General features: G+C 37.0%; 1 protein-coding gene across 8 annotated transcripts in view; it reads left to right on the top strand.

Moving 5' to 3' along the window:
* LOC106656215 (protein lap4) overlaps window positions 1–21094 on the top strand; it is a 50373-nt gene that overhangs the window by 3839 nt on the left and 25440 nt on the right. For all 8 annotated transcript variants that reach the window (XM_023459566.1, XM_023459564.1, XM_023459568.1 and 5 more), the window contains exon 3: window positions 1393–1510. In XM_023459566.1, coding sequence (XP_023315334.1) covers window positions 1393–1510 — 118 coding nt within the window. The remainder of the gene's footprint in view (window positions 1–1392; window positions 1511–21094) is intronic.

The raw sequence follows: 21094 nt of genomic DNA, 5'->3' as shown, positions 1-21094 counted from the left end.
ACATATATACATGCACATTTACAGCACACCTTTGATACACCTAGTGGAGCTGTCAAACTTGTTCGCCTAACTTCTCGTTCGTTCGCCTCCGTTTTTATCTCTTTGAGCGCTTCTCGCGTATACTATGACGTTACCTTGTTACATATATATAGTGAATATCGAATAAATAGTTGGGTTCGTTAGCCTCTTAGCCACGCGTATAAACGAGGCAAAAATTTGAATACTCTGTACAATCCTCAATCTATCAAGCATTACATCTTGTGTTCAGGGCTATTACTTGAATACTGGATGTTTATTCTTCATCTGTAATGAGATATCCACATCACGATATCGCGTTCAAAATATTTCTGATTTTTTTGCTCAATTGACCTAATTTATATGAATTTTTTGACTCTTTCCATTCCATCGAAACATTGTAAAATGTAAAAGCAAATTCAATTTCATATCGAATGGTATAAGTTTACTACCAGTTTTTCCATGTTTTGAATTCTATCTATTTATTTATTATTATTTTTTTGATATTATACTGCCGTTCTTTCTTTATTACCCTTTTTTTTTTAATTTCATTTTTCCTTTTTTCCGATCTCACAACTTTTCACTTTCTTTTTTCTTCCATCTCTTGAAACCTCAGCTTATTTAATATCGGCCATATCCTTTCCATTTCCATTTCATGTATTCTTATGATATTTGAGATTGAAAAAAGTCGAGTTTTGTCACCGCTGTTTGATACATAACTTGCAATATGAGACATACAGGTTTAACCTAGCATGTACGCACCTGTCAAAGATGTGTAAAAGAGTATATGAATGTTTTTAATGTAATTTAAGATTCGACGAATTTTATGAAGGTGTATTTTAGGAATTTAATAGGAAAAATTATTTTAATTTCCCATCTAAAACACGCAACTTATTCTTCCAAGTTAGTCTAGGGAGTTTTCCGTCGCTAGGACACTTGACGTAAAATACCTCATTTTCATTACATTTCTTGATACGTAAAAAATTATTTCGAATAAAACTGCTGTTTCAACTTGTCGTGTTTAGTATTGAGGCATTAGAAGCCACCGACGTTTTGCTTACACCAATCTTTCAGCTACTTTGAAAAGAAATCACTCATATACCTACACGCATCGTAAAGTCTTTGACTTGATGACTTCTGATAAAGTAAAACTGTAGCTATATATCACATGTATCGTACATAATACAGTCGCATAATCTGTGCTCCAGACATGCCGACTGTGGCATATTCACTCGACACGATACATACACTCGTATAATACTCTACGCAAGCATTAAGTGCACGATATTGTTTTTCTCCGTTTTGTCACTTTTTTTATATCTCTTCCTCCCGCGCAGTATACATTCTTTCATTCTTTAATCATTCCCTTTTTTCCAGAATTTTTTTCGACTCCAGAGGTTACGAAAGCTCGGATTAAGTGACAACGAGATACACCGACTACCGCCCGATGTACAAAACTTCGAGAATCTCGTCGAGCTCGATGTATCTCGCAACGGTAAGTCCTTTATTCTTTTCTATTATTATTATGTGAATTATAATAGAGTCATTTGAAGTGTGCGCTACTGCAAAATTCTAAGCTTTTACCTTTTATCTGAATCGCTGGGATTATACTGGTGATAATAAAATTCATGATTTTAATGAGTTCACGGTGAGAGTAATTTCATAGACACAAAATAATAAAAGTTTTAGGAAACTTTTATAATTCAAATGAAAAATGTATGCGGCATACATTTCAATCAAGAATTGGTCCATATTTTTTGATAACCTAATTACAGAAAAAACTCATTTGTTCATACACAAAACCTAATGATCTATACTTTTATGAAAAGAGATTTTTAAAAGTTCTACACATAATTAAATATAGAGTTTTCAAAGTCATTATGTGAATGTGTTAAAAAATAATGATATACTGTTGCCTGAGCCATTATTTTTTTGAGCTTGTGTTTTTTTTTTGTAATTATTATTAAATTATGTTATATTTTTTTCTATAGTAAGTAATTTCTGCATCGTGTAAGTTCCGAGGCATATTTAAAAAATAACAAATCTTATATGTTAGTTCTCTTAACCGTCGCTGTATCAAATCTCCAATAATTTTAATCGAATAAGCCAGAGGCAATATCGAAACGAACTCGATTCTTCTCGCTACATGCAGGACATTTTTAACTAAATTACATAGTTGTACGCATGACTCACACTGTTTAAATAAGCAAAATACAATCTTCATATCCAGAAATGCAGTGCTAGAACTGTAATAACTCACTCTCTCATCCTCATTTATGTTATGCCCTTTCTTGTGATTCGCCTTAAGGAATTCACAAGTCTGCACACGGAGAGAGACGCGCAGAGAAGCTCGCATATGCATTGTACCGTTATACCCTACGAAGAATTGCAAGTTATACAGTCAAGCAATTATACTGATGTTTCGAGGATTAATTCAATATCCTTTCTTGGTATGCTCTCGAGACACCGAGAGAATCAAACGTTTACTTTGTGCGCGTATGCGTGTACGATCTACTTGTGCGTGACTCGAACAAGTAATGCTTTACCGACGATTCTTGTCACCGATCGGATGTTGAACAAGCGTCTATCAATTTCCTATCGAACGAAAAGATTTACTTATGTGTGCGGAATATAATTGAATCTAGTGCGCGATAGTTCGTTTTTTCTGGGAGATTTTTTGGCGATCGATCGTCGTCGTATCCTTAAAATTACGCAGCTATAGCCAGGCGTGTGTATCCCCTATCTCAGTGTCGGTGTGCACGCACAGACGTACGTATAGAACGCTGGATCAAAGAAGCCCAAGAATAAAGCCACTCTCGGTAAAGCGCAGTCGCTAAAAATATTTGCGCAAAGCTCTCCCCACGTTTTGCAGCAGCAGTGACTCGCGCGCGCCACGCGAAGCGTCCGCGAATAATAAAAAGTAATTCATCGTCGGAGCAATTTCGCGAGCGAGTATAAATGTATATTTTACTTAGAGAGACGCGTAATCGTGATGCTCGATGGCAGGATGGAATACTGCAAACGTGTTGTGCCTTCGCAAAGACTGAGTACCGTTAAAGTCTGCGCGCGGAGGCTCGAGAGAAAACTTGGTCGGTTCTCTGCGCGCGTTACACTACTATATATAATAATATATACATTAGCATCGCCACCGTCTGAGCCGCGCATGTATATTACGGCTGGACGTGACTTCCACATGCAATATGCTAGGTAGTAGTAGCAGCACCGCGCGCTTTGCTTATTCGTTCTCCTTTTTCGCGCGAACGCGTGTATAGGGTAATACCGCGCAGAAAGCAACGCTTTTCGCGCGATAGCTTGCACAGGCACGCGATCTCGCACACGCACACGTACTTATACTCTCTTACTATGTGTTTGTGTGTGTGAGTGTATGCGATTGTTTGCCGGCTGTGTTGTAGTCGTGGACTGTAAAGTCAAGAGTCGCCCAGACACACAGGCGAGCGTATAAGTGAGTAAAATGGATTAGATTCCGTGTATATGCTGCACGCGCGTTCTGGCTCGCTCACGCTCCTACGTTGGAGTTGGATCGATTGTAATTCGAGTTTTACCGTCTGCTTTTTTATACCCACTTTTAACAAAGTAACTTCTCGGATTTTATGCATATGAAATATTTTGCGCTCGTTAATAATGGACTTGATAGCGCGCGCGAATCATCGTTTCAGTTTGCCGATTTAATGAAAAAAATCAGGGACAATATTGATTTATACGCAAACTGCGGATCGTAAAAGAAACTATTACATTCCTCTTTTCAGCTGCGAGAGGAAAGAGAGATGGATTTTACTTTTTCATTCGGCGAAAAGCTGTTTTCCAATACGCGTGCACGGCTTTCCAATTAAACATACTGCTCGCGAGAGAGGTCTTTTCATCTTTTTTCCAATGTTGATCAATATTATATTTTGCGAACTTTTCTGCCGCAACGTTCGAATATCGATCGGGGGCGCTTGCACATATACGCTATGAAGCAAAATTTACCTCGCCACAGACTGTACACAAGTGGCACAGAGATAGGGAAAAAAGGTTAATATATTTATACTTCCTTTCAACGACATAATTATATTACACGACCCACATTCATCCGCGCGTCACCCTTCCTTATCGCCGCGACTATGTAATATATCCGTCTATGCCTGCAGACTGCAAGCACAAGGGGTAACACACTCGTTTTTCTTCCTCTCCAAAGTCCTAATCCTCTTAGTCTACTCATTTTTCGCTCTGCTTTATCTTACATGTATATAAATGTGTACGCGCGCGCGTATACGTGCTTGTACATCGCAATAATAAAATCCTGCTTATTTAACTTTCTCGAAATCGCATAATCTCTTTCTCTCTCTTTCTTGTATACGCACACGGATGTATTTTACTTACGTACACAAAGAATCGTATACTAAATCTTGGCCCTTTCGAAATAATATCTAAGCTCTTTTCTCCGAACGCGTGCTTTTTACCGAGTTTTCCCAGCTCTCTGCGTACTCGAGTTGCAGCGCTACAAATGCGTCGCTGCAATTTCTGTGAAGAGAAAACCAGTTTAGCCTCGATGCTCTATCGAGTCCTGTTGTGCTCTGCACGACTGTGATATCATTTTTTTCCTTCCTCGTAACTCTTTGATGTCGCTATAAACGTGTTACTCGCGTCGTAGCGCATGCCGTGCCCTCTGGAATAGCGTGAAATACGCGCGAACTGTAGGGGGATCCTATCGCAAAGTAGACATCCTACTTGACGGACCTCTGGCTCGCCAATGCGAAATGCAAGAAAAATACACCTTGCCAAAACTAATAAATTGAGCTTTGTTGATACCAGCTCATACCAAGTAACGTTTCTTTCTTCGAGATTAGAACGCCTGGCACGAATAGAAATCGTTCAAAGCCAATCAATAATATGCGACTCGTAATAGTAGCGGTTGTTTTCTTTCGCGCGAGTTTTAAATATATCCGCATGTGCGAGCTGTAACGTGAGCGTCGTGCGCAATTATAATAGACTTCGGCACGAGAAAGCCCAATCTTTGAACATTCACACGAGTTTGTAGATGCATTATTCATAAAAATTTGGTAAACTTAAATTTATATTTATTCATTCTTAAGGTCAAAGTATTTTATCGCGTGCAAAGGGTAGATTCAAACTTGCTGTTTAGATGTATATACTTTTTAGGTATATTAAACAGGTAGCTCAAGATAAGCAGTATTTTCATTGCTACGTCATTCCTTTTTAAGTACAGTCGACAACGTAATCTATTTTTTGTGGTTTATTATAATTTTTCTATTCGATGTAGACATTATCCTTTAACATCTCTTGAGTGGCTAAGGGATGAAATTAATTGCGCCATTGAATAATACTATGTGTTATTATGTTTTCGTAGTTCTTAGATTTGATTGTGACTCGAAAAGTTGTTTTAGGATTTATTGCATTGGTATTCGTGAGTTGCAACCCACGCCCACAATCGATCATGAAATATTAACAATTTATCAAAAAAAAAAGAAAATAATAATTTGCGATTCACATGCAATGGGTATTCGACTCTACGTCCTTGTAGAAGATTCTTTGATTTATTCAAGTTAATAAACATGATCACTTTAACCATATATATATTAAAAATAGTTGACGTTCTCGTCGCATAGGATGTTAATTACGTGCAAAGTACTAAGCTTAGCTGTCTTGATGGATGCTTACGTGGTATGAGGGCATCATTGATTTTTCGACGTAGGTAAAGGCCTTGCCTCAGGGGCCAACCTCTCAAAATGTGGCTGTACATTAATGTGTTCTTTTACACAAGTAGAAATAGCGTCAAGAGACTCTTTATATAAGCTTTCGTACTATGAATGTAAAACAAGCTTGAATTTTTTTTAAACAAAGTTTGTAATGATAATCAGAAAATCCTGGCGTGTACATGAAATTATTACAAATAATAAATTTTTTTCTTCAACATATTTGTTTATTGATACAGTACATAGGGTCAATTGTATGTTTCATGTAAATACCTGTATTTTCATGACACGGACATATGATTTTAGTCATAAATATGTAACATTAAATAGCCAAAGATAAAAATATACGGAGAGAGAACAAATATAACCTACTTTTATATAATATTATATTCGGTTTTTAGTTTCAAATTCATTTTCTATATAAAAATTAATTCGTTCTATAAATAAAAAATAATGACAGATCAGGAAAAAAAGAAAAAACTTAGAAACGCAACATTTGTACTTTCAGTGAATGAATATCCTACTCCATTTATATTCTGTTGAACCTATTACGTATTCAACATAAAATAACATGTGCCGATTGCAAATAACATTACAACAAAGTGGCATGCATTACGTAAAGCTGCTATAACTGAAATGTGTAACAACAACGACACTCTGTTTTCTGCAAAATATCTTTGAGCGTTCAATGTATACGTGTATACATATGGTACCTATAAACGATTATATTTTTTATTTTTTTAACTGATAAAATGAGCTATAAAAAATACTCGTGTGTACACATTGTACAAAAATACTGTACCAAGTTTTTCATTCATGTTATGGATTACAATTTATGTACTTACAAAAGTATTAAATGTACTGAATGATCTGCTTAATAATCCTTGCTCACAAGGTTTCGAGAAATCATCCACACTTACATAACTAAACGGTATAACAAACAGCAATGCAGCAACAATGGCATACGCAGTGGTAAGATTTTGTGATACTACTACGCAAAATTGTGTGCGTTAATTGCAGGAAGTATGTTTTTTTTTGCGTGCAACAAACAAGATAACATGATATTGGAAAGCATTGTTCACTCTATAAATTAACTTGTCAAAAGAAAAAAAATTGCTGCACCTGTTAATTATCGAACTATCAAATACATCAATGTAGGTATTGAGATGTTGTTTCGCCTCTTTTAGTATCACATATTTCTTCTAATTATCTTAATTTAATTTTTAATCAAATGAAAGACGATTACAATTGAGACATCTGATAAATGAGTCTATGATTCGATGTATCTCTTCTTCAGTTTTCGCAACCGTCAATTATTGTAGCTACTTAAAACTACTCTTCAGGCGGCAATAAAGCTGCATCGGCTAAAGCTTTTAGTTTAGCGTAAGTTCATATGCTCAATTAAATTTTCACGACATTGGAATTAGTATAAAAATGTATAGAAGGAAGTAAATAATCGGCTTAAAAGAATTAGCAATCGAAAAAGAATTAAAATTAAAGAAATTAGGCGAAATCTCGCCTAAAATTCTCAATCTTAAATAAAAGGTTAGGGTCAAGTGCTTGAGTGAGTTTTATTTATATTCGCATAGGAGTAGGTTAAATTTACAACCACTCGAACCAACGAAGAATAAAACGTCAAGTTTTTAAAAATCCTATAGTTGTGTTAATCTTTAAAATTAAAAAACATCAATGCTCCAGTTTTCAACGCCACTGCTGAATTATCAATCACATTAACTTAGACTCAGTTATATTTTTGTTCTTAATGAACTTTATACAGCATTATGAATGAAAACATATGTTCCTTGAAATTTAGAAGAAAAAATCGTACGACAAAATAGAGTTGATAAATTTCAAGTGCAGCTATAAATTTTTTTGCAACAAATGATATTTGAAGAAGTTGAAACCAATTTCATTTAAACTACCATCTATTTATATAATAGGTCACGGTGGTCGGATACAGTGGGTTTATCCTACATAGAGTTGAATACAGTTACTTATAAATGATAGCAGACATAGGAAAAGCTTGCTTGGTTCCATCTCATGGTTTGTGTAGCAGCCATACAAATTTATATTATAATCTCTAGCGATAAAAATTTAATTTTCATTAATGAACAATTAGATTGAGCTTGGATCCAAGTATTGACTATATGTGAGAATGAGCTTTGTAAAATACATATTTAAAGATTGAATCTCATGTAGTTGAATGAATTAATAATTTTAACTAAAGTTTCTAGGGTGCAACTCTTGAATACATGCGCCGTCGCTTCTCGCAATTGTAATTTGTATAACTTGCCACAAACTTCCTGTAAAAATCAATCCAGCTGAAACGAACGAACGAGCTCTCTGCGCTTGTATTGATTTAAAGAGTATTTTCATGATGTGCGCATTAAAGCTCGTACGGAGGAGAGGCTTCAAAGCAGCACTTGCTCGCAGGCGCAAAGATACTCGATTGCACATTTAAATGCTTCACAAGACGATGGCTGCTCGACGATGATTCATGCCAGTGGACTATACATCGGTGGGAAAAAGCCCAGAGGACTATATATTCAATATATATATCAGAGCATCAGTGAGAATACCACTTCAAAGCGAGTGCGAGAGAAAAGCGAGCAGCGTACATGCGAGGGAGGGTCAAACTCGATCAGTGGCTGTATCAGTGCTGCTTTACTGTAGCAATCTATATCTCTCTCTCTCCCTCTTGCAATTTGTATGTGGCGTTTACAAAAGCCACGTGAGCAGCTTTGAACCGCACAACAAGGGCGCGCATCGCTATCGTCTTCGTCGCTGCACACACTAAATACGTTCTATCTCTCCATTTTACATGCCATTGTATTATGTATAGAACGTCATCAGCGGGTGGATTTACATTATCGTACGTTCTAAAGACACGCTGAGAGAAAATGACGATGAAAATCTATAACGTACATGGAGCAAGCTAACAGGTGCGCATGAATAATGTGCAAATTTCATACCTCTCTGGCATATCATATTCATTAACTTGAACAGATAAAATCGTGTCACAATAACGGTATAACACCCCGCGACTAAGATTGATTAAAATGGCTTTAAATGTTCTCGAAAGTCGAAAAATCACTTGATAACTAGATCCACTGACTAAACTTGACGTTTTAATTGAAATAATCCTTTTCTCAGTGATAATTAAAGAAAAAAAAATTGATTTATAGAATAAAATACTATCCATCATACGTGCGAAAAAGGAGGCTCTATCAATTTCCTCGATACATGTTATATTGTATATAAAAAAAACAATGCAACACAAACGACGTACTCTCGGTACTTATAATATACATATTGTAATATTCGCATGGCCCAGCGTGAGACGAAGGCGTTCTTTCTCTCTCTTCCTCTTTTACTCTATATATATAATATATTTACACAGCTATAATAATACCGCTACTGCGCGCTGCATATGCTTCTTCGTGCACTCTATGTATGTGTAACGTGTACTATGTATCAAACACACACATACGCACACATATTATATATATATATTTCTTCCCACTTGGTGTTTGCTTTTTTTTCTTCAGTCGTTACTGCTGCGTTGCAATTTACCGTTTTCACTTAATAGAGAGAGAGAGAGAGAGAGAGAGGCGACTAACTGCTGCTCCAGCGACGTATCGAGCTTTCAACTCGTCCGTACGTTCTGTGATGTTTAATCCTAAATGGACTTTTCGTTTGATTGTGTATCATCCAAGAGAAAATTGTTTCGACCCTTATTCCATTCCTATTCGAGTCTGGATATGCTCACGGACCATCAAGGGCTTTATTTTTTACAACAGCTTCACCGAAGGAAATGAAGCAGAGGAAATGGCATTGTTAGAGAAAATTAGAGAACTGTAAAAGGCAATTAACGTAAAATAATAAATGAAAAAAAGAACATCTAGAGGAAACTTTGCTTTACGAAAGGCTCGTAATAGTATTTTATATCTAATATCATTTGATTTTTAATTAAGTCAGTGTGCGTCTTTCGCATTTTTGGTCGACATGCGAACGCGTCACGATGTTAAACCTACAATCAAACGTATGTTCGGTATTTCTGGTAAAATGGGTCATCGAAGTTTGTGGCTCCAGTGCAAATAATCAAGAAGGATTATTTTTATTTTTACCCGAGTAATTGATTCGCATAATAGTGATATTTTCAGCGACATTTTCCGAGACATTGATTAATTATACCGTGTGAATTTGTGTTAGCCCAATTTAAGATTAGCTCAAGTTATATTTGAACAAATAGCGGTAGCTGAAATCTTTGTTTTTAATCTAAGTAAATTGGTTAATTAATCATTTTACTATTTGTGGGGTTCACACACATAACTGAAGTATCATTCGTAGTTAATGTACATTTTTTCATACTAGCGGCACATACGCGATTAAATTATGCCTAAAACGAGAAAAGCTATTTTCAGGCCGCAGGGTCCAAAAAGTAGTATGCAGATCTAAACCGCAAAAGAATAAAGTCCCAGAGCATGCGATAACTGCACGGGACCCTGGGACAGTATTAAACCATACATCAACAATGAGTTTAACTAGTTTAACAGTTGATTGTTCTAATCGAACTTATAGAGAAAAAAGGTAGCAAATTCTTTACAATGATCCGTTCGGCGAATGATAAAGTGCAGCGCAGACATATCGGCAAATAATAAGCTTACGTACGCGTTCGTGCGAATGGCAGCTCGAGGAATAGTTTATCAATAAATTCAATGAAACGAGTTTTAACATCGGTTCATTGACGAAGATGCTTAGGCGTGAACGCGTGGTGGCATAATAATAAAATTCGACCTAATTATAAGCGCAGCGCGCGCGTGCCTGCATTTGTAACTAGGCTGTTCGAAATAATCGGCTCTTCGTACATTTTAACGAGTTTTGTGTGTGCACAGATTGCAAATGTACGTATATATAGTTGCGCTACAGTTTACAACTCATTTTCCAACCAGCTCGTTCTTTGACAATATCATCAGAACTAAAACTTGAGCACGGGCAGCAGCGGTAGCAACAAACAGCGACACTGGCAGTAGAGGCCATCGGCACTAGCCGCTAACGGCATATGCAGGCATATACATATAATATATATCGAACCCGATATGCAACAACTCGAGGCAGCTCCATAGCTCTCGGCCAAGTAGTGACAGGAAGCACACCGGCGATCGTCGTTTGGCGCGCACCGGGTCCTTATCACCTCTGGGCTGTTGGCGCGAGACGCACGACCACATGAATAAGAGCCAGTGGCATTATGAGGCAGCTCCTTAACCTGGTTTTCTTTATTTGCTATTGCCTCGCGCGGTGTGACGTAATACCCAATTCACTGCCTTCTCTCTTTCGCGGCGATGCGTTATAATGCCAATATACTGACTTGAACGCGCAGCAACGATAGCTACAGTCGGAAAAGCTTACGACTTTTTCTTTATTTTTCCTGACTAATCCCAGCTTTAATTATTAGCTCATTCAAGCTCATACGAAGTTAAACCTATGCGCAAATTAATTCTAACGGTTCTCTCTCTCTCTTGCCAGGTTGCCATAGCCAATTTCAATTAATACTTCGTGTATTTAACTCGCGTTAAATCTTTAAATTGCCGGCTCATTATTGATCTTATTAAGTATTTCCCTAGATTTTGCTCGTAATCGAGCTACAGAATTACTTGTGTATTATTGGTACTCCTCGAGTTAAATACTATTTCGCACCTAAAATTTTAATGGAAACTTATTCAAAAACGTATTACAATTTGTTACTAACCTAATTTTTGTTCCAGAGCAGTATTTGAGTTTCTTATAGTCTTCAACTAAAAAACCCCGAAAAATACAAATTCAACCTTTATTTGAGTTTTGCTGAAACTTCAAGTTGTGATTTTTTGTTTTCTAACGATTTAATTGCGCCTGCAATAAATGATAAAAGACATATTTGTGTTGAAATGCGCGATAGCTGATGACCCATTATAGGGTCCATAAGCTATCAATGGAATTGACATGTTTCACGCTGAACGTTAGGTAGTGCAGTAACGTATACACCTGTCTGAGAAAAAGGGTGCGGCCACTCAACTCTTCCCCTCGTGCTTTGGAGCCTCTGTTCTCAAAAGACCTTACCCCGCGTAGGGTCTTCTGATGCAGAAGACCAAGTACTATACATAACGGTCCTATGTACTTACGCTCGATTGAATTTAACGACAGATCATTTACTCGAGAGAGCTCGGGCTACGTGTATTATCATTCCCTCGTAAGAGCTGCACGTAGACTATCTCAATATTTTCAAATATTTTATCAAGTTCGATGAACTTGAAACAAAAGCCACGTCGCATCCTCGTTTAAAACTTTCGAGATCGTGCACGAATAGATCAATAAAAGCTGGCTTGCTTTGATTCGCGAAGCCTACAATTGCAAAATTGAGGTCACCTGCAGTAAAAACCTAAAAATCGTGCCTCAAGATAACAATACCTGGTAAATAGATCCAGAAAAATGTTCACTACGCTAGCGTCTTGCTCGCAAACAGGAAGTCGGTAAAGATTCGGATTCGTTTGTTTGCATGTGAAAGATACAACTAGAGAGAGTCGTACACGTACATGCGCAACTAAACTGCGAACGTCTCACATTTTAATCGTTCGAGCACCGCCATCGAATTCCCACTCCACTTCACGTGCGGATGTATATATTGAATTCTCTTCGAAGAACTGGACGCGTCAAAGGTTGACATTGAGAAAATTGAAAAAAAAAAGATAACGATTGTGCACGCTTCTGTTGATTTATTTAAATTGTTTCGCTCTGTGCGACAAAATTTTCCAGGAAGAAACATTAAAAAAAGCATTGTCCAGGTAGTGTCCTAAATAATGTACTCGGTTCTCTACTCGTTAAATCAGTCAAAAAGTAATGTTAACAGGTTTTTCAAAATATAATTAAAATAGTACTTTGAGCCTTTGTTATAGTGAAAAAATATTCATCGCGCTCAAAAATTAAGGTATCTCTTTATTAGATTAAAAATATAAACATTCATACAAACATTCGAATTTGCTGTAATTGCAATGACAACATTGCTACCAGTTCGATATTGTGGACATGGACTCTGGTCGAAGCACGTCGTTAATAATCCCGTGGTTTCTCGCGTTCGCCAAACTGCGTAATTACCAATAAACACGATCGAGCTCGTTACAATTCTGAATTCCGCACATTCGGTGACGTTTCGAATGTCACTCAACAAACAATGGCGTCACGGAAGAGATATTTTCCTCGCTAATAAAAGCGCAGAGTGAAAAATGCGCGTTGAAAAATTCTCTCTTTATCGCTTGTCTCTCTTGAAGCAAAGCGGCAGAGCCAAATTCAATTTTACAATGATGAAACAGAAGCAGAAAAATATAAACATGTATCTCATAGTTGTTCTCGCGTTGAGCAACAAATATATAATTTATAAGCGTATACACGTCTATCTCATGTCGGTCGGTGGCATACATAATCCTCGCTCGTGGCGCATCGTTCCATCAGTGTGTCCTTAAATGTGACAGCGTCACCGCTAGCATTATCCCACACACGCAGCAGCAGCACACAAGAGGTAGATAGTGGAGAGCTGCTGTTTCTGCCCGTGATATACCTAGATTCCACAAAATATAATTATGGCCTTACAATACACTACTCGACTAGTGTCTGTACATACTCGCGCTTATATGCTCAAAATGCTCCGACATCTGCTGCACACCAGTATCGATCCATCGATTTGATTATCCCACAGCAGCTCGTGTGCAGAATAGCTCCTATATGTAATTTTCGTTTTATCACGAATATGAGAGCGATCTAATTAAGACGTACGTGGATCGGCAATTTCGCCTTATGCTTCTGCTTTATTCCCCGTTCGCTTACAACCGCAAAACATGTATATTATACAAAACAGTTGTGTGTGTGTGTGTGTGTGTGTGTGTGTGTGTCTATGTATATGCGTACTCATATCTAGGTAGGTTTTGTAGGCTAACGACTATAAGCAAGCGTTTTAAAGAACCTAAGCTCAAGCTTTAGCCACTGCTGCTGCAGTTTCTCCTAGCTGCAATTAAACTTTTGTTTGGGCTTCGCGCGAAAATTTGCTCTGAGGTATGTACTTTAACAGCAGCCCAAGGTGTATATATCTATGCTAGTTGATATTACTGCGGCGCATTAGCTCGAAGTAATCTTAGCAGTTTCAGCGAAGCATTTACTTTGTAACTTACAACACCACACAATTTTCGATTAGATCTGTTCGTCGATTTTTTTCGCCCTTTCATTTTATATAGTTTATGCTATTGTTTTTCTTTTTGATCGATTTGTACAGTACAGTACGAAACCCTTCGACGAAAAAGAAAAATGCCAGCGTTTCGTAATCGTCGCTTTTCTCTATCGGCTAAAGTTTAATTAAAATTTTTTTCAACAAAGGGTATTGATCGAATCTAGTGTCGTTCGTATATTAATCTAAGAAAACTCTTCGTTGCTTTTACACACCTGTAGTCAGAGTGTAATATTTTCCAAATAAATTACAGTACTCTTTGAATATAGGCAACTATACTCAAAAATAATTGACTGAATAGTACAAATTACATTCTTGTTAGATATTTTTTAAAATAAAAATTCAAATTACAAAAAGAATCATGATGTTTTGATCAAATTTTTTCGTAGTTTCAAGCACTCTTTAAAACCAATCTCGCCATTTGTGTTTTCCTATTAAGGGGGGGGTATAGTATTTTTCGCAAAAATTTTCGATATTTTTTTTAATGTCTTATTCGATTCTATATACATTCAAGAGTATTCAGTTAAAATTTTAAGCCAATCGGAGCAAAATTAACCAAGATATTGCCATTTTAACGCACGTGCAATAAGGAAGAAGGACTGGACCTCAAAATCTTTAAACGCGTTTCCTGAACAATAGCATTTTCAAAGACGGTGTACATCATATCTCAAAAACTTATTGACCGATCTTTTTGAAATTTTACACCGTTATTTATTAACTATTTTACTAGGTAGTGACGTCGAGATATTTTCATTTTTGCGAAAATTTTCATTTTTTTCAACAATTTTCCGAAAAAAAAAGTGCACTTTTTCGATTTTTTCCCATTTTTTCAACTTCAAAATCACGCCAAATTTTCAAAAATGAAAATATTTTAAAAAACTCGACGTCAGTACCTTCAGAATCCTCTAAACTAATAAAAAAATGTCATTAGGCTTGTTTCTGATGATTCTGCGAGGAGTTATCGTGTACACCGCATTTTTCAACGTGTTTTCTTCAAACCGATGCCCCAGGCTCATTTTTCAATATTTTTCAACAAAAATTTAGCTGAGTACTCTTGAAGTGATGCTTTTTAGTGTACAAATCGATATTACTACATTTTCATTACTAGATTTCAAAAAATTAATCTCAAAAATGAGCAAAAATAACTAAAAATTAACTATACCCCCTCCTTAAAGTACATAGGACATTCTCATATTCATTATTTATGTGAATACACATTGCAATTGCTTCCTGCTATATTTTACAAAGAATATCGTTGAATTAAAATGTATGCCACTGCGAACAATCTGCAGGTGCACACAAGTATTATCTCCTCTCTCTCTTTTGGATCAATTATTCGCTCTAACAAGCTTGATTATACACGGCTGGGACCTACATGCCAAGTTTTTTTACGCTCCACTATGTTTCAACGCGAGTTCACAAATACATGCTATCTATAGGCGCATACATGTGTGAATATTTGCAACAGGTTTGCAAAATACACGAGCAAATCTACATTTCACTCTGAAAACTCAGGCACTGTTTCATCCGAAGAACGTTATTTTCTGTATTTGGTACACAAAAGAGCTTATAAAAAAAATCATTACAAAAATACTACTTGTCCACACGTTTTTGAATGTTTCTGGAACCTGCAAAAGAAATTCTCCATGATAACTACAGGTGTACCTTTGTAAAAAAGTTGGATCCGATTTTAAGGGGATTACGAAGTCAACTAAAAATCTAGTTAAAATTTTCACTTTAAAAATCAACTCTATACTCAATGTCCCAAAGTAATACATTTTGATAGCACCTAGTATTAAACATAGGATTTAATAATAAAAGTTATTTATATAAAAAATTGTGTAAGTAAATATTTATTGCTTCCCCGGGTGAAGCAAACAAGGAGTCTTCTACAGAACTCAATAAGTTTTAAATTAATCTTCTTCAGTATCTGATAAATCTATTGACCAAAAAATTCATTCAATACAAGTCACGATTGCTTATTGTGAGTGATTATAGCAAAAGTAAAGGGGAAAATGTACTGCTACCCCTGCAGTGCTGCGTTGTTACACTGTGCAGTGCACTGTGCAAAAGTAGGTCGTGAGAGTGGGACAGAGAGAGAGAGAGATAGAGAGAGAAACCACCAACGACCAGTCTTTGGGGTCGAAAACACGCTAGCATTACATTTATTGTACGCGTGCATGACGTGCAACCAATGCACGAAGATTTCATCTCTCATTTAGAAAAAATCGCTGCGCTTTTAAAGCTTATTTCCGAAGCCTGTCTTGATGCATGGTGTTCATCTATTAATCGCAAGGCATGTCCTTACAAAATGAATAGAAATGTGTGTTTCACTTTATACACAAAAAATTTTCACTCAACGGTGAGCAAGCAAAAAACTTTAATATTTGATCAATTCTTTGTAAACGATTGATACTTTTTCTATTATATTATACTACTCTGTGCAGTGATAAAAACTTATCAAGTAAGAATGACCCTAAAGTACTATAAGTTTATAATATTTACCACATAAATATATCTCTTTCACTCTCTATCCGAAAGTCTTTGAAAAGCCAGTTGAAGTTACCTCCACATGTATTTCTGCATTAACTTTCACATACATCTAATTTAATTGAAATTAATATAATAAGTCAAGTTTATTAAGCTTGTAATAGGACAGTAAAACATTTATTTTGCATCTGAACGCAAGCACATATGAGTATAAAAAAATCATCTCAACAGCCGCTAAAAAAGTATTGTAATTACATTTTTATGTTAACATCCTTCTTTAAAAACAAAACAACTATTTTTTGTGCAACAAATTTAGATAGGTAAGAATCAAATTTATGCGTTAAAAAGAAGAGAGATCTCAGCCGAAAAGATTTGCGAGTTTTCATCAAATAATATAATATATACGCTGCAACGCAAAAAGAGTTTTGTCACTACTAGTTATATGGAGGTTTAAATTGAACTAAAATTGATTTTTTATTGGGTTTTTGTTAGAATCTATTTAGAATGTAAAATGGGGTGCTCAACCCGAAATGATGGGACGAAATTTTTTTATTCTGAAAAAAATTATATCTCGTCGTTGTGGTAGTTCGTTTGATTGAAATAGTCTTTTTTATGAAAAATTCTTTCATCAAATTTGCATGAAAAACTAAAACTAAATCTAGAAAAGTAAGAAGAGTTTTTAAATGTAAATTTATGTTTTTTAGACGAAAGATATTTTCAGAATTAATTTTTTGCCTTTCCACGTGACAAAAAAAAAGGATTTGTACTTGAAATTTATTTTTATTTAGATTATATAATGAAATGAAGAATTCGTAATGAGTTTTTATTCTGATGTCACTTTATATTCCATCTATTTTTTGACGTAGAAACGTGAGTTCCCTATTCTTTGTAAAAATCGCAGAAAATTAGATTCTTGTTTGCACGTGCAACATTCTTTATAAAATCTTTATAAACACTTCCAAGTTAATAAATATAACCGAGACTTTGCTTGGAGTCAATCGTGGCTATTTTAAGAATTCATAAAGTCCGATTTTCGATCAAATCGTAAGAAATTGAAATAATTCATCTGGACATCGTTGCATCTCCAGAACACAATGCTTATAAACGTGCAAAAATGTTGACAAAGCGGAAAACACGAAGCCCATCGCGCTGCTGAAAAGTCGCGACAGCGACAAAAAAGTATCCCTCGCGCGACTGTGCACGAAGGTCACTCGCTCGCGCTCGTAATAGTATATGTATATAGCTCCGCACATCGCTCACGCGCACGCACAGGTGCTATGCTGCTGCCGCTGCACTGTATGTCAAGGTTTGTGTATAAGCAGCCATGGTCCCTGCGGAGGCGTCGGTGGCTCGCAAAAAAGGCACGTACGCTCTCTCGGTATATCATCAGCATGTCATGTATTTATTACGTTACATTTGTGCTTTTAATAAGGCTTTTAATGACGACTTGTCTTGTAAATTTTGATACTAGTACTTCATATCTATAAATGAAGTAATGTTAACCTGCGACATATATTTCATAGACATTTTATCGCGCCTTTGTTTTTCTTTTCGAGCTTCATTACAATATGAAAATGTAATTATTTTTCCCCTCTCGTAGACTTATTAAATTCCAACAACATTTTTCGCTCTCGTTTACTCGATGCTTTTCACGTTGGAAGTTTTGCAACGTGCTACACCGTTTATTTTTCATCAAATTCTCGCTCTTTCAGGCTTATTCTTGTTAGCGTACGAGTAAGATATAACTTATAATAAACTTTATCAGAGGTGTAAAAATAGATACTCCGATATGCGCAATCTCAAATATTTGCCATTGTACATAAACAGCGATCTATGGCGGTTTGATGACCCTTGCTCACAAAACAACCGAACGGGCTGTAGGTATGTATTTGTGCGCACGTATATTTATGTATAGTAGAAGGAGAGAACAGAGAAGGAGAAAAGTAAAAAAAAAAGGGAGATAAAGGGAATAGTGCAATATAGTGACGAAGAGCGGCTGACTGTGGGGCGGAATCACGGTTTGTTGTAATTGCTCCGGCTGGCTCAACAGCTATTCGAGTCTCGCTACTGCCATTATGGTATATCTACACGAACGCACACGTACGTATACTACAAGCGCTACATATATATAACAGAAAAAAGGAAAGAGACATAGGTAGAAAGAAGGAAAACTGTGTTGCTCGCTCTTCGTTCGTATATATCGCGCTGCTCTCTCTATGTAGGGTGAGAATCATATTCCCGCGACAAGCTATAGACATAGATATATTCAGCTCTCGCGCCGTGCAGATCCGTGCGCTCGATTGCAACTTTTTACGCTTGGTTGAAGCTCACTCCTCGAATAGAAACACCCGTTGTTGCTGTTCTTGTTTACCGACGTTGTCGTCGTCGTCGTCGTAATATGCCGTCGTCGTAGAAAAAGGGAATGGCTATAGATTTTTATACTTTTTTTATTTTTTTTTATTTTATTTTTTCACTTTTATCATCTGCGAGCAAGTAAAAAAAAGAAGTATTATCGAGCGGTCGTTCTAGCATTATCCGCCTTTTGGAAAATTCATATTATATCACTGGAAAATTAATAAACTTACGTATGATAATTTTTTTTTAAATTCATCCATTTTTATGAATTGAAACGTTGAATCATCAATCGAAAAATATGAAACTAGGTAGTGCGTAAGTTGCAAAGGGGCATGAAATTGCATTTTATCGACAAAACTCCGCGTCGAGCGCGTAACCATTTTTCATGGCTCGCGTGCGTGTACGCAGAGAGTCGAGCTAGCGCATATAATTGCATCTTTTCAGAAAGTCGCAAAAAACTGTTTTTATTGCTAACCACACGTGTCGAGATGACTAGAAAACACTTGACATAGGAGCGCGCGCTAAAGTTTCCTTGTATCGCCTGTACCCGTGACGCGAGAGAAAAAAAAATTAAAGAAAATGATAAATAATGACGATACTTTTTGCGTTTCGTTCCGTGAGACGAAAATACGCATCTTACATGTTGATCACGTTTACTATAAGGAGAGAGAGAGAGAGAGAGAGAGAAAGAGAGAGAGATAGATAATAACAATTACGAACGATCACGAGCAATCGTTAAAACGTTCGAGCGCTCATTTCTAAAGCTCAGTTCTATAATAGCTAAAGCAATAGCGCTTACGAGTTATCTCAGCCAAGAACGCAGTCGATACCTATTTTTCATCTTACGTAAAAAAAAAGGAGAAAAAAAACAAGAACGATGGCAATGCCACAGTGGAAAAAAAGAAACCAAGTTGCGCCGGTGCAGCGCCTTAGATACTTCCTTTGAGATGACACATGGAAGCGCGCAGCAGAAGCGACTCATTGTTTATACGTATTATAAACGACGTCGCCGTATAGCCGCGCGCGTTCGTGTGTCTTTTTCGCTTAAATCAATTGTTCTATGAGAGATGTGGCCTTCGATTCGCGCAGCCGCGCGAGCTTCCAGCTCTACTCCATACTCCTCTCTACAACATATATATTTTATATTACAGTCTGCTCGCAAACACTTGCTTTTTTCAAAGTTCAACTCTCATGGCTGTTGTATCAGTGTGTTCTGCGCGTGAAAATAGAACGCGATATATTTCTATGCAGCTCGAGAGAGCTTGGGCACGAGCGCACACGAGCAAAGAATAACAACGGAGCGCGGTATTCTTCTTTTTTTTATGCAGAATCGGAGATGCGATTTTCATTACGTGCACGCGCCAGACTTTGCAATTTCGTATATTTTCGAAGCATCCATCTCAATCACGCGAATCGTGCAAACATAAACGAGCAGCTGGCTCTCCCCCTGGAAGCGAAAAAGAAAATTCTGCACCGCACATTCCTTGCCAGTTTAATATAATATCGACCGAAATACCCCAACTGAGATACCTATATCTATATACATTTTCTATATATATGATGTGTGTGTCTATACGCGGGTAAACAAACGTACGTGTGTGTGAGTGTATATATAAAACCATACGTCTGCTCTAATTAACAACATCGACCCACGCCGGCACTGCACTCGCTTCACTCTTCGAGCTGTGTTATTCCGTATATGTGTTATACTCATCCCAAGACCGCAGAAATGCGCACGTACCTATATATATGTGTATGTGTGTGTGTGTGTGTGTGTGTGTGTGTGTGTGTGTGCAGTCCCGCGTGTGTGCCTTGACTTAATTAATTTGTACGATTGTCATCTTAGTCGCAGAGGCGGGCGCGCTCCCCGTGCGCTCACCAGACCTCTAAGCGAGAGATGGATTATTGAAAATGAAAGTCGCAACACTCGACGGCATATAATTCCGTCTCCGAGCGCGGCTGCGGCATTAACTGCAGCTAATCATTCGAATTACGTCGAGCTCTCTATGCACGCGAGCTACATCGCGGAAATAATTCACTCTCTCCTGCGTGACACAAAATAATGCACATGCGTATACACGTATTATATACGCGCGGGTATTTTTACGAAATCGAATGTCCGCGCAGCTACGTGCAGAAATTGCCTCTGTCTGTGTACGCAACTACGCGTTTGCGTGCGAGCATGAATGAAAATCGCCATGACACATCAATTTTTTTCATCCACTTTTTTTCTCTCGCTCTCGTTTTTTCCTATACGTTCTCGCCGTGTACG

This window comes from Trichogramma pretiosum, unplaced genomic scaffold (assembly GCF_000599845.2).
Source record: "Trichogramma pretiosum strain Unisexual culture from Peru unplaced genomic scaffold, Tpre_2.0 scaffold7, whole genome shotgun sequence".
In the NCBI taxonomy this organism is placed as follows: Eukaryota; Metazoa; Arthropoda; class Insecta; order Hymenoptera; family Trichogrammatidae; genus Trichogramma; species Trichogramma pretiosum.
This window is presented reverse-complemented; position numbering and strand designations above follow the sequence as displayed.